This window comes from Meriones unguiculatus, chromosome 1 (assembly GCF_030254825.1).
Source record: "Meriones unguiculatus strain TT.TT164.6M chromosome 1, Bangor_MerUng_6.1, whole genome shotgun sequence".
Classification (NCBI taxonomy): domain Eukaryota; kingdom Metazoa; phylum Chordata; class Mammalia; order Rodentia; family Muridae; genus Meriones; species Meriones unguiculatus.
The window spans coordinates 45718513-45742422 of NC_083349.1; the positions used below are offsets into that span (position 1 = coordinate 45718513).

A 23910-nucleotide genomic window follows, 5' to 3' on the forward strand; every position below is an offset into this window, starting at 1 on the left:
CCAGAGGCTGTCAATTATTATTGTGATTTCTTCTTATTGAGTTGATGGATTTTTCTTTTTTTAATGAATGCTGCAGCTGGTCAAGGTTTGTCACGGAAATGCAGTAACTGAAGATAACAGCAATGGAGGCGGGCAGGAAAGCCAAGGAGGGCCGTTCTGAGCAGGGGCAGTTATATTTCGGAGCGTAACCTGAATCAAATGAGGCGTCATGTGGCTCAGCTGAAGCATTTCATAGCATCCGAAAAATCATAACCTTGAGTGGGGAAGCACTGGGGAAGAATGATGAGGGCGTGGGACTTTAAGCTTTCTCACTGTATGTAAACACGCCGCACAGCAGACGAGCAGGAAACTTGCAGATGATTCTCTCTCGCTTTTCGGCTATGATGTCACCGTTGTTTGGCTTAGGCCCCACTAACTTCCTTCTCCTGTAAATTATGCAACTCATAGGACCCTGTTCTCAACCTGCAAATTTCAGCTTCCTGTCCCGAGAACTTCAACCTGGTCTCCTGCTCCCCTGAATGACCTCCTCTTCCTCCTCCTTCAGATAACGGTCTTTGAACTCTGAGAACCAGGGCTGAAGAGATAGCTCGTCCAGTTAGGGGCACTGTTGCTTTTCCAAAGGAACAGGGCCTCTTCTGACAGACATAGATGAGGAGAAAACACCCATACATATAAGATAAATAAAAATTTAAAAATAAAATAAAATGATCTGCTCTATCACAAGTGATATCCTGAGACGAACACACACACACACACACACACACACACACATGTGTATGTATGTATATGTATATATACACATATATGTATGTGGCCGAACTGGTTGCTGATGAGATCTCTATAAAGTTCTCTGAGCTAGAGGGCTCAAGGAGCTGGGTTGCCCAACACCCAGAGGTCTCTTTTTCTGGAATATACTTTTTAGAAACCACTGTAATTTTTGATTAATAAGGGTGCTTGGTAATCTTTTGTTCTGAAATATGATCCACATAGCAACTGATTCTTTGGAATTTCCTGAGAGCTGGAAGACTCTTTTGTTCTAGGGAAGTGACCCTTGTGAGTTCCTGGATTTGAGCTGGTCATCAGAAAGGCCAAACTATGACCAGAAGCATGCCTTTTTCATCTGTAACTCCCGTCCTCCACAAAGGCGAGAAGGGCTGAAGGCCGAACTGGTTGCTGATGAGATCTCTATAAAGTTCTCTGAGCTAGAGGGCTCAAGGAGCTGGGTTGCCCAACACCCAGAGGTTCCTGGAGGGTAGTCAGCCCAAAGAAGAGCAGGAAAGCTCCCTCCTGCCCCCACCTGGCTGTGCTTTTCCCTGTGTCCATCTTCATCTGTCTCGGGAAGGTAAACTCTTTCTCTCAGTTTGTCCGTTAACTCTAATTAAACAAACCAGAAGGAGTCATGGGAATCCCTAGTGAACAGCTAGTCCATCAGAAGTTACTTAAGATTGGCATCTGTCATGGGTCCATCCTATGATGCTTTACTCCTGACTTGGGGGATGTGACTTTCCTTCCCCATAGGTAGCATTGGAATGGACTTGAACTGTAACTGTATCTCCTTAAGGCTCCTCTTTCACCTGCCTACTTCAGCCACCTGGAGTGCTGTCTGAACATGGATCACATGACTCCCCTGCCTTAAACTATCCAGTGACTTTGCATTACAGTCAGAAGCCAACCTTTCCTCTTAAACCTCAAAGTCCTTCATGGCGTGGTGGAAGCCAACCTCTTAGACTCCAGCCATGATAATACTCTGTGCTAGAACTGCCAGGCTCGCTCCCTTTGCACCAGCATTTTGTGCTGTTGAGGGCATCCCTCCTTTAGAGTGTTCCTGGTTAGATCCAGAAGCCACTTTGCGTGTTGCCTTCCCCTTGACTTGGTTTATCTTCAACACCAGCTAAACAGAACAGGAAGAGTAAGGGGGTTATCTCCCCAGAGTGAACAGGGCAGGTGGGGTCTGAACAGGAAACAGTGAGGTCAGAGATAACATTAGAGATGTGTTCCACTCTTCAGCCCTGGCTGCCACTGTTTTTCCCTTGTCTGACCATTCCTCTATTCGTTTTGTCCAAATCACAAAACTCATAAATCATTTTCAGGGCTACTTCTCTCCTTACCTAGGCTATTTTGGCTTACGTGTATTTTTTTTCTTTTTGATGATTATATATATATATATATATATATATATATATATATTTCTCTTTTAAAAGCTACGCCCTGCTTTTCTATTTCTGGAGGATACAAAAACTTCTTTAAGGGGTATGATCAACCTGATGGGAAAAAGAAAGGTCTGAGGGGCAGAAGCAGGTGGGGAAGTGAAAGCAGCAGGCTGAGCGCCACCTTTCAATTACCATGGACAGCCTCAGTGAGACCAGTTCAGTCACCACCTACCTTCCCTGTAGCCCTTAAGCAATGCTTTTGTAAAAGCAAACAAAACAAATGGCCTCATCCCTTCTAGGTCACGTCATGGAAACTGCTAGGGAGGTATGACTTAATCCTCACATGTGCATCCTTATTTAACCAAAAGAACTCAGCCAAGAAGTGTGAGTCTGTAGAGTGAATTTTAATAGACCTAAACAGTCACAACTGTGCTACCACATGAAAAAGCTCAAGTATTGGGTCTTGGCTCTACTTTTAGAGAAGAGAACTATTGACTAGAAATGTGTTTGTCTGCGCATGTGTGTGTACACACATATATGTTTAAACTGGATTTCCACATATAAAGTCTATATTTGATTTTCAGTCAACCAACTACATTTAGGGAAACTGCCTTATTCTACTATCGGGGTTCAAAGGACATTTGGAAGAGGGGCCTATCTCAGCTGAGGGTCTACAGTCTATTCTACTTTTATTGATGGTGTTCAGAGTTGTACATTCCCTATAGATAGATTCTTAAGGCAATGTCATCCCCAATGTCTTCCAAGTGAAGAATATAGAGATGCTTTGAGAGTGTGAAAATCCTGTTACAACCAAGCCAGTGGGCCTCCCAATGCTCACTCAATGCACTACTTGAGTAATTTCAGTGAATAAGTGAGAAAAGCAAGGACCGAAGAAGGCCCTCAAAGTCCAACAGTGAGATGTTTGACAGCTCTGCGGGGTGCCCGTGGTTTCACCTTAGAAAAAGCCGGCATTCTGGTTCCCAGAAAGGCTTTCTCGCCTAGGCTAGGCTTCCCCCACCTGGATCCTGAAGAGCGGCAGTTCAGTAGGTCCACAGCCTTCACAGAGGGCATGGTTCGCGAGGAGAAGTTCTTGAATGGCCAGGCAACTGAAGTTTCATTATGTCGAGGAACTTTGAGGAAGTCACCAAATCCACGATTTAAAAATATATTTCCTATTGTACAGACACACCTACTTTCTAGAATTAAAGCCTGAGTCATTTGTTGTGTATGTTGACACGAAAAGGTATGTCAAGCCCATCAGGTATCCAGAAAGGGCTTGAAAGAAGTGGGAAATTGGGTGGTAATTTATTAAGGTGTCCGGGTTCTGCAGACCTTATGACTTTGGATATTTTGTTTTTAAAGCTCTGACTGCTCAGTCATGAAGAGTGGAAGTCGGGTCCTCGCACCCAGAATAAAAGCAGTGATACCCCATATCTGAGCCCCCAGGGCTGGAAAAAGAGTAGGGTGGGGGGACGCTCAGCGGAGGATCCGGCCAGTCTAGCCAGCTCGAGGCCGGGTGAGAGAAACCCTCTCCCCCCCAAAACAAGGTAAAAAGCTGTAGAGAAAGACAACCGATGTGGCCCTCTGGCCTCCACAGGCACCCTTCCTCACCCCCACACCCCAGGGCACCCCCACTCTAATAACAAAGCTTTCTTTTAGGAAACCTGATTTACAGGAAAGCTAGCACGAGTTTCACTTTCAGTTTCGTTTCTTCAGAGGTTTTGCTTTCTTTTCTTCTCTCTCTCTCTCTCTCTCTCTCTCTTTCTTTCTTTTCAATGACCGGGTCTTACTAGTGGCCTGGTTGTCCTGGAGCTCACGCTGTAGAGCATGCCGACCTCCGGTTCACCGAGATCTACCTGTCTCCCGAGTGCTGGAATTAAAGGACCCCAGTTTCGTGTTTCTATAAACCGTGTGTGTTGCTATAAGCTGTGACTATGCATCCCGAAGCTGACTCAAAAGTGCGTCCTCTAATCCAGAGAGACGGGCCTCGGCTTGAGGGGGTGGGCAGGTTTTTTTTTTTTTTTTTTGCCTAGTGGGCGGGCCTTTGCTCCAGAGATAAGAGCGGGGGAGTAGCCGGCATCCGCCGCCAGCCAGCCCGCCAGCACCTGCTTGTCACCAGACTCCGCCTGCAGGTAGGAAGCGCCTTCACGCGGAGTGGGGCAGCGCTCCGAAGCCAGAATCCCTAGACCTTTTGAGGATGGAGAGGGGAGAAGGCAGCAGGGAAACGCGATGGGGTAACAGGCAGGAGAGCCCGGATTCCTGGCAAGTTAAGACCCCAGAATCGGCAGCTTGTCTGGTGATGAGGCTTTAATGTCAGTTTTGCGTGTGATGGACTGGACTGTGTGTTTATATATAGGATCTTGGGGTAGGTAGCTGGGTCAGAAGAGATGATGAATAATTGGTCCTAGCGCCGTTCTGACTGATCACTTGTAGCATCTCCTGAGGTCCCTGCCAAGGTCCAGGACGCTGGAGTCTAAGATTTTGTCTCTGTCTGCCCAGAGGACCTAAAGGAGTTCTGGAAGAAAATGCCAAAATTTCTTAGACACAGTGACCTTGGCTATGTCAAAGTTTAGGTTGTGGTAGTGGTAAGAAGAGAAAGTACAGTGTTCTTTCTTATTATTTTTTTTAACTGAATAAGTTATTGAAAGTGCCTTCCTATGACATTACATAGACAGGTTTTTTAATTGCTGTGTTCTATTGTTCTGGGTAATTAAAGGGCCTCACTCTCCATTGATGGATGCCCAGGGTTGTTTACAGGGCTTACTACCTCTGCCTACACTGATCAGCGCTGTATGTAAGCGCCTGGCAACAGAGCTGTGTATTTCAAGTAGGTAAACTCTTATATGTGTAACTACTTAGTTCGGTCTGAGTATTGGGAAGACCTTTTTTAATGGAAAACACTGAAGATGCATTCCAGAAAGTATGCGCAGCTGATGATGACCGTGACCCGAAGTATTTAGGGAGAACTTTAAACTCTGAAAATACGAGCCTTTTCCAGCGGAGCAGCACACCCAGCAAGTCAGGGCAGCGGTTACAGTCTGTGTGGTGGAAGCGGAGAGGGAGGGAATTTGAGCACAGGGTTTAGGATCATTGGAGAGAATCTGGAAATCTGGTAAATCTTCACTCTTACCTTTGAGAAAAGAAGCTTGTATCTGCTTCCCTCCTGCCCTGGGAAGATAGAGAAGTGGTGTTCCATGATGTACGAGTGGGCTTCCCCTGGGACAAACCTATTTCCCCATCTCGAATGAGCCATCACTTCTTCCCCAGTTCGTACTCTGTCGCCCTGAGAACATCTCTGCGCTGGTGTGGGAACCTGTGAAAGGTTAAGTCTCTCGCCTGAGGAAAAGATCCCAGTGCCCTTCCACCGACTAAGAGGTGCAGGTTTAGAGGTCAAAGACCAGGCTGATTTACATGGCGCCTGGCTTCCTCGAAGCTGCACTGTGAGAGACAGGCAGGAGAGGGTGAGGTCTGACTCTCAGACATAACTCATCTCTCCCCTGTAGACTTTCAGACTAAGCTTTTAAGGCAGGCTCATAATTAACAAGTGTTCCAACCGAGTCTGCCATCAGCCTATTAGGCCTGTAGCCCTGTAGCCCCTCAGTGGGCATCATGTACCTCAGTGTGACTCTCTAGAAATGGCTTGGCCATTTCTCCCGCCGCCTCATTGCAACAGCACTGTGCCCTCACAGGCTTAGATGTCATCCCGACTCATCTCCTGGAGAGAAAAAAAATGTAAATATGTGTGTAATACTAGCAAGAGGATAATGAGTCATTTTATTTTGCTCTTTTTGTATATGCCCCTTTGTGTTTGGTTTTTGTTTTTGTTTTCTTGGGGGTTTTTGGTGGTGGTGGTGGTGGTTTGAGTTCTTTGAGACAGAGTTTCACTATGTAGCCTGGGCTGGCCTCTAACTCAGGCCTCTTGTCTCAGTCTCTCAGATGCTGTTACATTTGTCCTTTTCTATTGTCAAGGATTCGTAACAGTCAATAAGAAGCTTATGACTATAACAGACAAAATAAGTGATTACATGGTTATTACCAAGAGCTAAACATTTATTCAAAAAATTCAAGTTGCATTTTTCAAGAACTGAATTAAGAAAAAAAAAGTTCAAAAATAATGTCAGCACCAGGGGGAAGATGCAATGGTATCAATTTTTAGAATGTGTCACCAACTGGGAAAATAGTCCTTCTCCGCTGATCAGCAATTCTCTCTAGCGAAAGCTGTCATACAGGCGTAACCTTGAACCTGGCACAGGCAGGTACTCACCAAACATTGGCTAAATGCACAAATTCTTACGACTTTGAAAAGGAGGGACAAAAAGACCCAACGCCTAACAGCAAAGGAGCTAAACAACTAAGGGCCCATTGAATACAAGACTTAAGGAAGTTATGCCATAACCTTAAATCATAAAAATGAGTGTAGAACAGCTGGGGCTACAGAGGCAGCTCAGAGGTTAAAAGCGCCTGCTGCGCTTCCAAGGGACCCGCAAGCATCTGTAACTCCCACTGCCCCTGAGGGCCCCAGGCACACGCGTGGTCCCCATGCACATAAACAGGCAAGACATTCTTACAACAATAAATACACTTTTAAAATGTAAAGGAAAACTACCTCCTCGTACAGGAAAAGGTTGAAAAATTATTGACAGACGTGCTCAGAGCGGTCACCGTTTTTCCATCTTCGCACTAGTGGCGCTGTAGGCTGTCTCGCTCAGTCTCTATGGTCAGGTGCTGTCTTAAGCCTTGGCAGAGGTCTTGGTAGCATCTTGGGCCTCTGTCACATCGGTAGCAGCTCTCCTCCTTCCCAAACAAACTTTGGCAACCAGTATGTCAGCCAGTATTACCAAATGCTTCCTGTAGGAGAGTGCGGGTAATGTGCTCACGTAGTTTCTATAACAACGACAAACTATAAAGATAACTAATATGGTCATTATGCCTCAGTGGAGAGGTTTGAATTCTATTTCTAAGGTCCTTCCCAGGAAAACTGGTAGGTGAAATGATTATTTTTTTTCCTAATAATCAAAGTAAAATGTTCATTCACTCATTTCTAAATTGGACACACAGAGAAAATGAATAAACAATTCATAATCTCTCTTTTTCTAAGTTTCTTCTTTTAAAAAGCATAAATGGGTGAGAGGGTACCTGTCTTTCCTGTGAAAGTCACGCCTACTTTTGCAGATAATCCCTGCCAGGCAGTGTTTTCAGATATGCAAGTGTGTTTCTGCTGTACACGCTGCCCTCCAAGTTTCTTCCTACATCTTTGCACACTCATTCCCTGGGTACGTCCTTAATTCTGTCCCTTGCGGTACCTACACAGTTTTATTTAGCCATTAGACGAAATGGGGTATTTCAAGTCTGGGATTGTCAGCTGTGTCATCCCTGTTTTTTATGTTTATTTTTTTTTTTTAGGGTGAATTTCTAAGCCGGGGGTGGAGAAGTTATTATGACATACACACTTAAAGTTTTAACAGATTCCTGAATTGACCTTTAAAAACAACTACACAATTTCATATCCTTGCCAATAAAGGTCAAGAAATCCTGTCTGCCTGTACCTTCAGCAATACTAAAATGCAGGATCTGTAGTTTTGGTAGAGCAAAAGGTCAAACATGTTACCATAAATCTTCAGTATACTTACAGAGAGCATCCTTTTCTGTCTCTGCCATTTTTATTTTTTATTCTGTGAACTCTATGAGACTTGTCGTTTTCCTCTTGAGGCTATGCATAGTTTTCTTACTGAGTTTTAGAGACTGGATACCAGAAGCCTTAGTCTTCTGCTTTGTACAGATTGTGTGTCAGAGATCAGAGAACGCCAACTTTCCTATGGAAGCTGTAATCATGGAAATAATATGGAAGAGGAAAAAGTGCTAACTCTGAATGCACATTATCAATAGGGGGGGTGCTTATGACTCAATTTAAAGACATTCAGCTCATCAGCTTTCTTTTCACTTGGTTCTATATGGTTCTGGGTTACAAAATAAAAGCGTTGACCCTTGAGCTTTGCAGCTCTGTGTTCACAAACCAGTCACTGGCCAGCTATGGGAACTGCGACAGCTGGCCTGTTGTGCTTTCTGCACTGGCTTTTAGGGCTTGTTTACACAGCAGAAGGACAGTCCCCTCCTGGTGTCACTCTGCTGGGCTATGGAGTTAAGCGGTCCCCCTTCTCTGTTTCCCATTTCTAGGTAATTCCAGAAACATGAGGACACTTGCCTCTGTTACATTTGCAGCCTTCTGTCAGTTGCTAAGTGGTAAGTCGCCAGATATGTTCAGTGGGTTCTGTGTTTTCAATGTTTTAACCACGAGTTAAAAACCGAAGTAATTGTGTGTGTGTGCTTATGAGGTGTGCGTGGGAGGGGGTATGTGTACATGCCTTTGCTAGGTACACATGTGGGGGTCAAAGGACAACTCTGAGGCTTGGTCCTTACCTTCTACCTTGTCTGAGACAAAGTCTCTTACTTGTTTTTCCTTGCCGAGTACTTCTGGCTCAAAACCTTCTGGGGAGTCTCCTGTCTCCATTTCCCACCTGACTGTAGAAGCCCTGAGATTGCAAACGCATTGCATTGCACCTGGCTTTCACGTGGGCTCTGGGGATTTGAATTCAGGTCCTCATGGTGCCCAGCAAGCTGTTCAGTAGCTGAGCACCCTAGCCCCTAAAATAACTTAAGGAAATATACTTTAAAGCACATTCTAGTTTCCCTTCTTTATAAATAAGTTACTTGTATCATTGTAAAAGTCAGGGGCTGTGGGTGTAGTTTAGCAGTAGAACACTTAGCTGGCATAACACTTAGCTGGCATATACAAGGCCCTGGATTCAAGTCCAGCACTGGAAACAAACAAAAGAACGAACAAACAAATAAACAAAGCCAACAACAACAGACAGGGTTGGGGTGAATATAAAAGTATAGGCAAGACAAAATTAACAGATTATCTATTTCCTATGACTAACTACTGAATATTCCGGGGAAATGGCCCACTGATAATCTATTTTTATTTACTGCTTTCTTTTAAACAAGGCTAGGAATCTACTCTCTAGATTGCTTCCCCCCCACGAAGATATTTTGAAGAAGAATTTTAGTATTTGCCTGACTCCCTAGCTAACGTGATCATAACCCTTTACCCACTTGGGAAAACTCCAATCCAATGGGGTTAGAGTTTTCGGTCTTCTGAAGGCCTGCCCTCTTTCTTTTCAGCATTTACCATCACGGCTCCCAAGGACCTGTACGTGGTAGAATATGGCAGCAATATCACGATGGAATGCAGATTCCCAGTGGAGCACGAACTGGACTTGCGTGAGTTAATTGTCTACTGGGAAAAGGAAGAGAAGCAAGTGATTCAGTTTGTGAAAGGAGAGACGGACCTGAAGCTTCAGCACAGCAGCTTCAGGGACAGAGCCTGGTTGCCAACGGACCAGCTCTTAAGGGGAAACGCCGCGCTTCAGATCACCGACGTGAAGCTGCAGGACGCAGGGATTTACTGCTGCCTGATCAGCTATGGCGGCGCGGACTACAAGCGGATCACTTTGAAAGTCAATGGTAAGGATGGCTCTGGAGAAGGCAGGCTTGATCTTTGTTGAAAACGTCTTCCTAGTGTTGGGGGCTTTTCATTCTTGGAAGGTCACACCTACTTCTCACAGAACAGCAGCAGCCTGTTGACTGGTCCATTCATTCACGTATTCATTCACTTGTTCACGCACTCCACCAGTGGATACTCCTAGCATCTTGTGTTTGGCAGTAACTTGAGATCCAGTAGCAGAAAATACACAGCTATGCTTTGTGTATGCAAAGACAAAATGCCAGATGTTTGCTTATTATCATAAGTGATATATATATTCAGACATCCTGGAAAGGAATAGGATTATATAAAAAACGTTCCTCCTCCCTTCAGCACCATCTTCTGTGGCATACATATACAGCAACTACTCTTTATGAATCCCTCCAGAACATTTTTTTTTGTTGGATTGCTATTTATTTTTATTTTATTAGGCATATATACATATATATCCTACGGTAAGGTTTACGTTAAAAAAAGACTTCAGGTTAATCTATAAGAGACGAAGAGCGTTGATGCTAAGAAACCCCTCTTCCACAGAGGTGGTCCATTCATCTCCAGTGCTTGTGTCAGTGTTATCTGGGAGTGCTGAGGAGGAACCAGGAGTGCGAGTTCCTGGATAATGACCCACAAAAATGTCATCAGGTCACTTGAGTTCAAGGTTTGTGGTTGGAACTAGCTAAGGGAAGGAAAATACCTTAAGAACCACCCCTGCTTTCACTGCTAGGTTTCATAGAACTGAGAGCAGCCGACATCCCAGGCTTGTGCACAGCCAGTCCTAATGTCCGCTAGGACCAGAAATCCCCAAGACTCTTTTCTTCACAGACCTCCCACAGTGGTGTCCTTCCAGTTTGGAACCCCTGGCTGTGGTCTGCTGAAACTTCTCCCTGCGTGACTGAGCTGAACTGTCTTCTCCAGGCAAACATTTGAGATGGTCTACCTGCTTTTTGTTTTCATTATAACTTCAAAAATGTTTGACTGGAATTAGATAATTCTCCTTTGACCTTTTTATCTCTAAACTAGTGTGAAGGTCAGTATTTGTAAACATTCATACTTCTCATGAGGGATCACGACTATTATTAACTCAAAATTATGTAGACATTAGGAAAAAAAATGTGTCCACTTGATGGTATATAAATGGGTCTCTAAAGCTGGATCACCTTCCATAACGCTCCATGGTTATGAAAATGTCACTTCTCTTATTTTATCGCATGGCTTTATCTTCATTTATCTTTTACTTATAACTCTTTATTTGTGACATTCGTGAAGGAAGAGTCAGGCTGTGGCTGTTCATATCTTGAGCATGTGTGAGAACATCAGTGAATATGACACATCTCTTTTGTTCCAAGACATCTAAAGAAATTATGAAGCCTGAAGGCTGTGAACAGTCAAGGTTGCAGAACCTGGGATGGGAAAAAGCACACAATCCCGGTAGTCAGGGAGTGGGAAGCATAGAGTTGAAAACTGTGTGCAGAGATGTCTCAAGCTTGGTGGGAGTCGCTGACTTTGTGGTGAGGAAGAATTTACTCTAGATTAGCTGCTCAACAGTATCTTCGATGCGAAAGGCAATCTTCTGTAAGCTGATGGCTTCTCCATGAAGGAATCTTTGATTGGGCAAAGCTGATAGGCAAGTAGACATGAAGGTCTGTTGTGACTATTTTACCTTCTTTTTAGAAATTGCTGTATTGGCTTCTTGTTCCCAAGTCATCTTGTCATTTGCAGTCAGTGGTTTGTATGCTCAGCTGATCTAGACCAGGGATCTGAATCTTGGCTTTGGTAGGTGTTGTGGCTCAAATTATTATCTCAACTACATGGTAGGCTGAGGCAGGAGACTCACACAATTAGGCTTTGTCTGCCCTGCACACACACACACATAGCTCAGTAGTAGTTCACTTGCGTGTACAGGAGCCTGGGTTCAATTCCTAGCACCCTGGTGGCTGCTCTTACATGCCAAGGAAGAACTCCTGAGTCATCTCCTATGCAAATTATTTCATAGTAATGAGGCTCGCTTCTCTTCCCATCACTGTGAGTATGTGATAACAAAGCTTCCCCGTAGGGGGTTCACTCACTGTGGAATTTTAAAGGTGAAACATTTCAAAACTGAAACCTGAAAGAGTGTAGTTTTGGATTAACTCAATTTGTATTATCTCCTTGGGTGCTAGTCTCCTTTCAAAAGTTTGCAGAAGACCCTCAGGCATCTGGCTTTCAGCTGAAAATGTTTAGCTTTAACCACTGAACTTAATATCAGAAAAAAATGAAATGTCCGTTTAATATTTCTTGGACCTTAGATGTATTAAGCAGCTGTAAGACATACTTTAATCATATGGATCAACGATTAAGGATTGTCATGGTCCACCAGATCCATTGGCTGCATTTAAACCTTTTCTGCATCATCTACCCCTTTTTAATATGTCTCAGCATATCGTGGTTACTGTCTCTTTCCTTCTTCTTGAACAAAAACTCTAGGGGCAGGGGGTTTGGTCTGTTTTATTGTTGTGCCCCTTGGCCTTGGTGAATAATGAAGTTCCAGTGTGATAAGAAAAGAAAAGAAAGTTTGTTGAGGGAATGGTTTGTTTCAAAAACGATTAGCTTAAAATGTTTGCTATACGAACAGGCTTGAATATGGAAATTTTTATTTCCTCATGGGCCGTGGGAACTCTCTTAAGACCTGCTGAAGCAGTGATGATAAAAGGGGAGAACAGCTGTGCTCACAGGAGTCCTAATCTGACTAGTAACGGAAGGTGTAGATGCTACACACTTAACACACATGCAACACCCAATAGGTGTTAGGCCGTGCACCAGGCTTTTTGCTCACATGGATTCATTCAATCTTTAACATGACCCTTTGGGGGAGGTACTTGCTCATGACCATGGTATATTTTTTTCCTATTTACCATCTTTCAAATCTGAATGTGTCTTTCAATAGGTGGCATCTTAGATTCAATGATATGTAGCATTATTCTTCCCATTTTAAGGCTTTAAAAAACTGAGATCCAAGCCGGGCATGGTCTCAGCACTTGGGGAGGCAGAGGCAGGTAGATCTATGTGAGTTCGAGGTCTAGTCTACAAAGTGAGTCCAGGATAGCCAAGGCTACGCAGAGAAACCCTGTCTCAAAAAACCTAGATAGATAGATAGATAGATAGATAGATAGATAGATAAATAGACAGATAGATAGATAAAATTAAGGGCCAAGGAAATAATGCAATTTGCCTAAATTCTACCCAGATAAAAATTATAAAGCCAGGTTCTAAACCTTAACTAGCCCATTCCTACAGTCTATGCGCCCTTTTAACTGTGTTTTGTTGCCCCTACCTTTGTATCTCTCTAGTGTGTTTCAAGATACATAATGGCTTTAAAAGTAACTCGAACATTCCGTGGTCTGGAACACTATGGTAGCACAGTGCTCTAGAGCTAAGCCAGAGGTCTGAAAACAAAACAAACAAACCTTGTCTATTCTGCCTTTAACGTGTTATAAACTCGTATGTGATTATAAAGGATATATTCGGTAGCAGTACATAGCTTGTATCATAAGAAATTGTCATTGTGCAGATCAAAAGAAAACTTGCTGATTTCATACGGTTGGTTCAACCTAATGAATGATACATTTTAGTAATGTACACATATCCAAAAGAAGAAATAGATGGAACCAACCATGTTCGTATCGCCTTGCCGGTTCTGACATTCAGCATCAGTGTATGTTATGATGAAATTCGTCATTACCAAATGGAGATGGTCCCATAGTATTGAAGCTTATTTCAGCCAATGCGTGATCAGATCCAACTCAATATTTTTTTTTAAACTTGAGAAGGTGGTTGGTAAAGTCCCTTCTGACATTTTGTTTTGCTTTGTGTTGAATTGTCAGCCTTATCTTCAATCCTTACTTTCTTTGAGGAGACTTTCTAATGTGCTCATTTTTAGAGAAGATGGCTTCAATTAAAAGTAGACAAGAGGGTCTGCAGCTCAGTGGGTAGAGTTCTCGCCTGGCATTCATGAAGTTCTGCTTTGATCCCCAGCACAGCATAAAACCAGGTGCGATGGCACACAGCAGCCTGTGAGTCCAACACACAGGAGGCAGAGGCAGGTTACCTTTGGCTACATAGCAAGTTCAAGGCTAGCCTGGTCTACTTGAAACTCTTCCTCACAAACAAAACAGAACAAAACAAAAACAGACAGGAGAATCTGTAGTAACCCAAATAGGAATGAGCACCCTCCCCTTTTCCTGTGGCAGACAGTCAGACCCAGTGACAGGCAGACAGTCAGACCCAGTGACAGCCATCCACACTCCTGAGGTCTAAGTAATTTAACAGATACGATAGCAAACTTGCAAGTAGACCTTCTAATGCTTCCCTCCTGTGTCCTCGTGAATGTGCTCATCATAGAGACGAGTGCTGCAGAGGCTTAATCAGTTCTTCTAAATGAAGCATCGTTCTCCTTTAATCATGAAAAATGATCGCAGGAAGCAAATATCTCGCTCCAGACGTTTTATCACTGACAGTGGTTTTAAATTTAAGCCTTTAATTTCCCAGAAAAAAAAATCGTCATGTGCTATGTGGGGAAGACCCTATCGCAGTGCATTGTTTCACGAAGTGCCTATTTAATAACATAATCGTTGGTGTCACCTTGAATTGTTCTTAAATGAGATAAATACAAGACCGGCAGCTCAGGAGCTTATAAAGGTCGCGAATTGCATGTTGTTGTAAATAAAAAATGAGTGTTGGGTTGTATAATGTTTATTATTAGCCCTAAGATTATCACTGTGGTATTATATAACCTGGCTATCACAAATAATAAGACACAGACACCTGTTAGGTTTTATAATTGCCTTACTTACCTTGGGCCAGGCAGATACTTCACCTACGCTGGCTCAATATTCTCACCATCCATCCCCCAGCCCCCATCCAATGCCCTCCATCTCAATCCTCCTCATCTGGTCCACCTTCCATTCATAATCCCATGGTACTTGCTTGTATTTTCCATCTGGGCCTTTTTATGCCATTGTTGGAGTCCTTTCCTTTGGTCTACATGTTTTTGTTTTTGTTTTCTCCACAATAACCTATCATGGTGTCCTCCTTCCTCCTTTCTTTTGGTTAGTTTCCCTGTCATTCTCCTGTCTTCTCCAAGCCTGGGAACCTAAGCCATGCCTACCCCATTCTGCCTTGCCCAAATATTGGCCCTTTAATCAACCAATCAGGTTTGTCTTAGGCAGGTTTATAAAACAAGGATAGGTGTCACCAGATCTTGAGGGCCAGTAACATGCATCAGGCCAACCTCCAACACTTGCATGTTTTGAGATCATAATTATACCTATTTTATTGGTGGTCATTTTCTTGATTCAAGGGCAACAGAACACCGTGCTATCTCAGCTTTGTTTTGTCCTCGTCGCTCTGTGTCAAGTTTCTATAATAATATCATATTACAAAACTCTTACTATGCTTTTGGCAGTGGAGCAGGGAACTTAGATGCTATTGTAGGCTCTAAGCGGCACTGTGAGTAAGACAATGATTACTGAATAAACAAATATATTTTATAGTTAGGTGGAAAGACCTGTGGTTTCAAGGTGACTGTTTATTTAATTTAGTTGATACGTTTAGTTTGAGGCTAATAAATACCTTGTTGTGGTATTTACAGCAACGTGGTTGTTCCTGAAAGCCTGATTTGGCTCAGATTTGAACCAAAGACCTTAGGCAGACTAGCACACATTCCCTGCTGAGTTGGAGACATATTTCTCCACTGACCAGTCCGAGTTGATGCTTTCTGTAAGCAGACTACACCAAGCCACATGCCTAGCCCAGCGATGGGAGAGAGAGCCCTGACCTCTTTTTCTTTATGACCTAGCCCCATACCGCAAAATCAACCAGAGAATTTCCACCGATCCAGCCACTTCTGAGCATGAACTGACCTGCCAGGCTGAGGGTTACCCGGAGGCTGAAGTCATCTGGACGAACAACGACCACCAGTCTCTGAGTGGCAAGACTACTGTCACCTCCTCCCAGACCGAGGAGAAGCTTTTCAATGTGACCAGCACTCTGAAGGTCAACGCGACAGCTAATGACATGTTCTACTGTTCGTTTTTGAGATTACAGTCAGGGGAAAACTACACGGCTCAGTTGATCATCCCGGGTAAGCTGCCCAACCCTGTCCCCTGTCCCCGAGCACGAAGGCTGCCCATCGTGGTCATTAGGTGATAGTTGGCTGAGTGTACGAATAGATAACACTTATACAGCTAAATGTGTGCTCATTCCTCGCTTTCTGGCCCCCAAGCCATAATAAACATTCGGGGAGTATTTCTTATATTTGCTGTATGCTCATCACTGAGTATTCACAGACAGATGGGACATAAGTCACCGGGCTCCGGCAAACAGTAGCTGCCTGTAGGAAACGCTCTTGTAGCTGGGTACACCCTGGGGAACGTGAGAGGGAGACCCAGCTTCCGCTTTGGGAATCTGAACCTTAGCACATCAGCGTAGGAAGCAAATGCGTCGTCTTTTTGTATCTTATTCTTAATAGAAAGGATCCTTTCCCCCGTATCCCTCTTCAAGGCAGTCTTTGATGTGCAAACTGCAGCAATCCTGCTGTGCACATAGACCATGAGGCTAATGTCTCTCGGCAACCTACTGGCTGGGTTATAACTCACGAGGCAAGGGCACTGTGATAGCATGAGCTGGAGTGTATGAAAATGATTTGAGAGTTCAGCTTTTTTGTTATTTGGTTTGTTTGTTTCGAGACAGGTAGCCCTGGCCGTCCTGGACTTGCTGTGTACACCAGGCTGGCCTCGAACTCACAGAGATCCGCCTGCCTCTGCACTCAGCTGGGATCACAGGTGTGCGCCACCTCAGCCAGCTAAGAGTTCAGCTGTTTTGTAAACACATTACTCATAGGTGGGATGAGAGGCAGTCTGATAAGGAGCTCAGAGCGTTATGATGACATAAATGCGGAGGTACTTTGAAGAGAATTGCACCTGCCTCCATTTATTCCCCTAGTGACAGAAATGCTCTGGGAAGTTTAGAGAGGATAAATAAAACTAGGTAGAAAAGTCAACCGATATGAAAATACAGCGCAGGGTGGGCTTGGAACCAAAAGGAACACGCATGTTTAGAAAACAAGAAAGACACTCAAATTGGAGTTGGACTTTCTCATAAAAGCTGTGTTGCTCATTTCCTGCCATTAAGTGCCGCTTTATGAGGCTGGCGATGCAGCTCAGTTGGGAGAGAACTTGCCTAGCAACCACAAAGATCTGCTCCCCAGCGCCAGATAAGCCTGGTGATGTAGGGCTCAGCTGTAATCCAAACACTTGGGTAGTAGAAGCAGAGGATCAGAAGTTCAAGGTCATCAGCTCCATTTCAAGTTCAAGGCCAATGTGGAGTACAAGAGACCCTGCCTCAAAGACAAAAGACACAAACATCACCATAATAAAACAACAAAAAAGCTGTTTTCTGTCAATTCATCCTGGAGTAACTTAAACCGATCTGTGTCTGTCTTCTCATCTGTAACTTGTTGTTTTTTTTTTTATTTTTTTTTATTTTTTTTTGAATATTTGGAAGGTCTGACTTACAATATTATTTTGAACTGCTAGTAAAATATATATGAACAAGGTGTATAAACCATGTGTAGCTAAGTCTCATGGATCTCAGGTGGTTCATAGTGGGACCACATAGGAACTGACTTACGACAAGACATGGGAGTTAGCAATCCTAGCAATCCTTATGCCACGGGACCCGTTTTCCTCTTTCATAAAACTCCGCACAGGGAAACTGGAGAGGGAAGCCAGTGACTAGAATTTCCAGAGGGAATTCTGAGGAAGAGTGACAAGCATTGTCCCTGACCGTGACTGTAGGTGTGGGAAGCAGACCCTGCTTAACAGAGCCCAGTGGTCTCCCACGCTCTCGAGTGGCTCTTCCACGCTAGCTGGCCGTTAGCATCTATATTAAAGAGTACGCACGAAGTTATTTCACCGAGGTTTCCGCTTAACACTGCAGTGGCTCTCTGCGGCACTGCGGTAAACATGTCACAGGCCTGGAGCTCTCCTGCTCAGTGCTGCTTCCGGTTTCTTAGCAGACCTCCTCCTCCTCCCAGCCCTGGATGACCATTCACTTTTAGTAATTGAGATTACCCTAAAACCACACTAGATTCAAGAAGGATCGTTACCCTGACATTTCCTAGCAAAACCTTATCTCTCTCTTTTTCAGAGCCACCCGCGGTACTTCTCCCAAATAAGAGGACTCACTGGGCACTTCTGGGGTCCTTCCTATTGTTCCTTGTGGTAGCATCCACAGTCCTCGTCTTCTTGAGAAAACAAGGTATGTATTTCCTTCCTTGCCTCGGTCTCCGTGCTGCCTGGGGGGAAGTGCATGAAGGTTCTCTTACCGTGGCGTTGGTGCCAGAGATGATGGCTGCCCTGACCTGACCAGAGCAGCCCGGCATCTGGGTCAGGGAGCTGTCTGAGCCAGCAAGCTAGCAGAGCCTCACTGGGAAATGCTGACTTGAAGGCTGCTGCCTTTCCCTCTCAGGGCTGGCCCTGAGTTCGGCAAAGTAAGGTTTAGCTGTGACTCTGTGTACCAGGTCCTCCTCAAGTCCTGCCCATGCTGCGATTCTGCAGCACCCATCTCCTGCCTTGGAGTGCGGTGCCAAACCCTACTGTGATTGGAGGGGTGTGAGTTGGGCAAGGGCTCGGGGGAGCTAAAAGTAGCACTGCGAGGCCCACGGTGCCCAGAGCTGGGCAGCAATGCCCTGTGGAGTGTGGAGATGAGGGGAAGGGGGATGGGAGGCAATGGAGGCTGAGGAAAGCCACAATGTTTAATTTTACATTCAGATAACCACAGACTTTGAAGACAGAGCACCACGGTGTCTGTTGGCCTCAGCTGAATTCAAGTCTTGTCTTCCTTGTAACATCCTATTGAGCTGGGTTCTGGGTACCCTACGTAGGAAAATATTTCTGTCTAAAAATAACGGTGGTATCTTTACCATAAAGCATTTTTTTTTGCAAGATTTCTGAGGGCACTATGACATAGTATTTTGAATAACTTCCATATATTTATTTCAGTACTTACACATAAGAATGATTAAATCTAGGAAAATGAGTCTATTCAAATAACGCCTTCCCACTGTAAGATGACTTAGACTAAACTACCCCTCTCCCCTAATACTTCGAAATGTATGCCAAGTGAGCCAGTGATGTTTGGACTTGTCTGAAGTCAAAGAGGGAAGTAGAATTACGGGAGGGAATGCCAGTCTTCAGAGAGGAATTCCCCACCACGTCTTCGGAGGGTGAGTGTGTGGAGAAAGCCATGTAACTGAGGAGGCAATTATCAGCTTCTCCCAAAGAACAGGCCCTGGACACAACCGAGAGGGTTGCCAGGATGGTGAGGATTAAGTTTCAGTGACATATCTAAGCTGGGACTAGACCTGGACTTGGCAACAAGGAAGTAACAGTTGCCAATTTGCATCTGGAAGGCTCGGTTGAGAATGAGAATGGCAGAGAATCTTTAGGTAGCTCAGGATGTGGGACATCTCTCAGGGAAGGATGGGAAGCCGAGCAGACAGTCCTCAAAGACATTTAGGAAAGTATGTGTCCCAAACTGTTGAACGGTTGACTTTGGGGTTTGGAACCTGGAACGAGGAAGTTCGTGGACTGGAAGCCTTGTGATTAGGGCTTCGTCTTCTCAAGAAAACCTGAAATTAAAAGTGGAGTCTCTGTGGGACGAAGCGCTGTGCTGTGAGGACTTAAGTTCGATTTCTTCTTATTTAGTGAGAATGCTAGATGTGGAGAAGTGCGGCGCCGAAGATACAAACTCGAACAAACAAAACGGTGAGTGCGAGTAGCAGAGCGATGGGCAAACTGAAGGGAAACGAAGGGCAAAGCAACCAGGCAGGCTCCTGCCAGGCTGCAGGTCCAGGGCTCTGTAGGCCGAGGCGGGAGAATACGGAGTTGTAGGCCAGCCTGAACCACGAAAACAAACAAACAAACAAACAAACAAACAAACCTAAAACAAAACAAAAAGAAGAAAAGAGAAAGCTATTGTAACAACAAGAGAAATCTACTAGTCAGGACCTCTCCTCCTTTCAGAGGAGGCTGTTTTTGTTGAGGCTGGCCTCCTCTGCCTCAGAACTCCCACATCTGAGGAATTTCTGGGATGGCCCTGCAGAGCTTTAAGCAAAGAGCTAGGGAGGGGCAGTCTCGGTCTGCTGCTCCTGCTCTGCAACCAGGGACAGTGCTGGCCTAGATGAAGAGGTAATTAAGTAACCTGCTATGTGGATAGCTGTTAACTGTTTCGTGTGTGCGGGATCTGGCATTTCCTTTCATCACCCTGCCCCCAAACAATCAGGTCTGTATGAGAGTCATCTCCACTCTACAGTAGAGAAAGCAGGGCCGAGAAGACAGTGTAAGGCACATGAGAACACAGCCTTACCTCAGCCTTTGGCTGTTCTTCTGTGGGCTTCAATTTATTCTGCTACTAACGTCCGTATTTATAAGATTAGAAAAGGCTCAACCTGCCAACTGAACTAAATTTTTTTAATAAGTTGACTTTGTGAGCCCAGGACTAAAGTGGTCTGGTCAACTTGGGCAGACCCAGGCAGGTTCCCTCATGTGCTAATATCAGCAGATGTGCTGTTGAGTCACCCCGAGGCCCCAGCCTTGCTTGCTCAGAACTGAGGGTTTCTCAGCCTAGCGAACTTCAGAAGCAGAGCAGTCACAGACCAACAAGGGTGGTTTAACGTCCTCCATCATGTAAGTGTAGAGTCAGACATAACTTGTCTCTGTCTTATTGTGACAGAATTCTATGATCTAGCAGAAATCAAATTCATTTCTCCTACGCATCCTAAGTCCCCCCCCCTAAGAAATTACTGTACTGTGCTCCTTCTCCAGACACACAGTTCGAGGAGACGTAAGCAGCACCGAGTCCTCTGATTGTCAAGGCAGGATTTTGGATTTTGGTCTGTGAGTGAAGGGGCCCACGGCATGTGTGTCCAAGGACTCAAAATGGAACCTGGGAAGAGAAGAGAACAAAGAGAGAAGGTGCTGGAAGGGGAGCTGGGGACAAAGAATATTTCCCCAGGAGGCACCGCTAAGCAGGTGATCCTTCAGTCACAATGGACGCTTCTCCAGCAAGCTGGCCATCAGTCATCTTCAGAAAGCGGGTTGAGAACTCCCAACTCAACAGCTGGTCCTTGCGGGAGTGCCCTGTTCCTCCTCTCCGTGCCTGGACGAGACCGAGGGTCACAAGTGTTGAAGTATGAGCGTCTTCTATTTATTTTGAGTCGGCGTGTTCTCGCCTCAGGGAGTGTGGCCGTGACTGGTCCGATCTGGAAGACACAGAAGACGTTAGAATGTAGTCACCAAACCCAACTGCTGATTAGCATCTTGTCCATGGCTAGAGAAGCCTGCTCATCCGAGACGTGCTTGATGTCCTCTGTACCTACCTGTACAAGCACGGAGGACAGGGACTGGTTTGACAAGCTCCTGCTGTTTCACTTGAACCGTCTTTATTCTCAGTCCTTGAGGCTCTATAGTAGAACTTGTTCCGTTTAAGTATCAGCTTTACAGGTGTCTGATAACTACACGCAAGCAATCTCATCTCATCACCATAGCAACCCTCATGGAAACCTCAATGACGCTCACTTCACAGCCCAGGAAGCTGAGTGACGAAGGAACTTGCCCACAGAATAACGACCCTCAGATTTCCGTTCTTCGGCCACTGTCCTCTCAGGATACAATTCGTAGCTAAGAAATTGATCTTTAAAAAGTGTTTAGTCGGTAGCGTGGCATATCACACACCATGGCATGTACACCGTGGGGCCTTTGAGCAGAGAGCTGTGAACCAGGGTGCCAGCAGGATATGCTTATGCCTGTTCCGTACTCAAAGCAATGCTCGTTACCAAGGAGTCTGGAAAGTCACTCTTGGGTTCCTTGTCTAGCATTATACCTATCCCTGATTTGTTATCTTTGCCATATGGTCTCACATTCGCCATGAAGTGTCTACCATTGCTTAGTAGTTCTTTTTATTTTTCTCTTTAAATGGTCTCAAGCGTTGGGGAAAAGGCTCAGTTGGTAAAATTCCTCACAGGTATGACACCCTGAGTTTGATCGCCAGAACCCACATTAAAACAAAACAAAACAAGACAAAAACAGTTGGGTTTGTCTGTGCCTGTTTTTGCTCCCAGCGCTGGGGCGGCAGAGACAGGCAGCTCCCTAGCTCTCCCTGGCCAGCCAGACTCGCCTGCTCGGTAAGCTCCAGCTTCACCAGAACTGACGCCTCAGAAATGACGTGGACAGAGCCTGAGAAGTGATGCCTCACACACGAATGCACACACACATGGACTTACACAGCACACAGTAAAACACCTAAGTGCACCCTCACACACATGAGCACACACACATAGTCCAAATACATAACAAAAGGGAACTGACTCCGAATGGTCCCAAAGACAAAATAACCAAACCAAACCTAATTAACTCTATTCTATCACCCCAATCCTGTTATTCCCTTCCTGGAAACAACTGCTATCATTTTTTTGCACATATACATTCCCAAAGACAGCTAATATGTAGAGCTATATGTTAACATATCTATATCTATTTATATTTAATTCCTAAGTGGTGGCTCTATGTGCATTTCCTGCACACTTCACCCTTTTTATTTAACATACCGATCCCTATGCAGCTGCCGGAACCGACTGAAAGATCCAAGAAGGGAACTAACCGCCTCCTGTCTAGGTTTTCTTTCCCACCCCTCTGGGTGCCTCCCACACCAAGACTGCCTGCCGACTGTAGTCTGTATCTGCGTTTCTAAATACCGCTTACCTCAGAGCCACCTGAGTCTGCGTCTGCCTTATTTTCCTGTCTGCTCAACGGGAGCATTAGTCCTGGGGCGTGCTGAGTCACCCCGGTGTTCAGGGGAAGTCTTCTCTGTAACTGCAACAGGAGCAGAGCTGGAGCAGTGTCGTAGTTGTTTTTCCCTCTACCTCTCAGACACAGCTTCCCCGCTTGCTTATTATAGGCTCCCTGGACATTTCAGCGTGGCTCCTTGAATGCTGGCTGCCCTGGACCTGCAAGATGGTCTATTTATTCACTTTATTTGAAATCTTAATACTGTCTCACAGTGTTGGATTGGCAAAGCACTTTATTTTATTTTGCATCTGACTGTCAATTATATTGCATTAATTTAATAAATGTTATTATTTATTAGGCATTTGTGTTGTTTTTGTTTTGTTTTGTTTTGTTTTTACTTAATCAAACCACTCCCGGTTTAACCTCTAGTGAGAAAAGTCACTTAGAATATTTGCATTCCTGCCTTGATTCTTTTTCCCCACACACAGCTTTCATGTTTGCGTAGCGGGTTATTGAATCCTGAATGATGAATACTATCAAAATAATTTATTGAAAATCATTTATTAGGAGCTGGAGAAAGTTCTGTGGCTCAGAGCACTTGCTGCTCTTGCAGAAGGCACATGTTCAGTTCACAGTGTAAGACCTGGGGTCTCACAGCTCAGGAGTTTAAGATCGCGCCCTTCCCAGAAACTCCCCCAGACCACAACTCGTTGTGAAAGCAAGAGGTTTATTAACCATTGTGCAACGGGGTCACCCTGCCGGTCAGCAAAGAGTGGCACCGGGAGACAAAGGCTTTAGGTTTTTTAAAGAAAAATTGTGGGAAATTTGAAGTTGCAGTCTTGGCAATTTAGGATTGGATGAGGAAGCTATCAAGTAGGATAATTGGTTAGTCTTAGGTGCTCAAGCTTGGCCAGTCCTGCCAAGTGTGGATGCAGCTGCAATTGAAGGTGGGGGTGGTTAGCTCATCCTTTGGCTGGAGGTTAGGAGCTACTCAGAAGAAAGATTGAGGCCGTCTGGGTTCGTTGCTAAGAAACATTATCTTGAAGACAAGGGTCTGGTCGTTCTTTTTGCTGAGTGAGGGTCATTGCTTGCTTCTTTTTTTATATCTGTCCTCACAGATAGGGTCATATTCTTCCGTTCTCTGGAAAGGTACTAAGAGGCTTTAGCTTAACCTGGACCTAAAACTCAAAACTATAGGCTTTAGAAGACATATAGGTTACAAAATTAGTCTAACCTTTTCAACAGCAGCCACATGGCTGCTCACAACCACGCTCCAGCAATCCATCCAATCCAACGCCCTTCTCTGGCCTCTGTGGGCACAGCACACACACGGTACACATGCATACGTGCAGGCAAGACATTCAAACGCATGAAAGAAAGGTAAATCTTAAGA

General features: G+C 44.8%; 1 protein-coding gene across 4 annotated transcripts; it reads left to right on the forward strand.

Moving 5' to 3' along the window:
* Positions 1-3897: 3897 nt before the first annotated feature.
* On the forward strand, positions 3898-22878 carry Cd274 (CD274 molecule). 4 transcript variants are annotated; one of them, XM_060388184.1, is made up of 7 exons: positions 3898-4108; positions 8325-8390; positions 9333-9674; positions 15527-15811; positions 17878-17988; positions 19437-19496; positions 20556-22878. In XM_060388184.1, exons 2-7 carry the CDS (start codon positions 8339-8341, stop codon positions 20576-20578), a joined length of 873 nt encoding a protein of 290 aa, XP_060244167.1. In that variant the 5' UTR covers positions 3898-4108; positions 8325-8338; the 3' UTR covers positions 20579-22878. The 4 variants fall into 4 exon arrangements, with proteins under 4 accessions (XP_060244167.1, XP_021489910.1, XP_060244163.1 ...); XM_021634235.2 differs by lacking the exon at positions 3898-4108 and adding an exon at positions 4166-4282; XM_060388180.1 differs by lacking the exon at positions 3898-4108 and adding an exon at positions 4303-4412.
* Positions 22879-23910: the final 1032 nt, after the last annotated feature.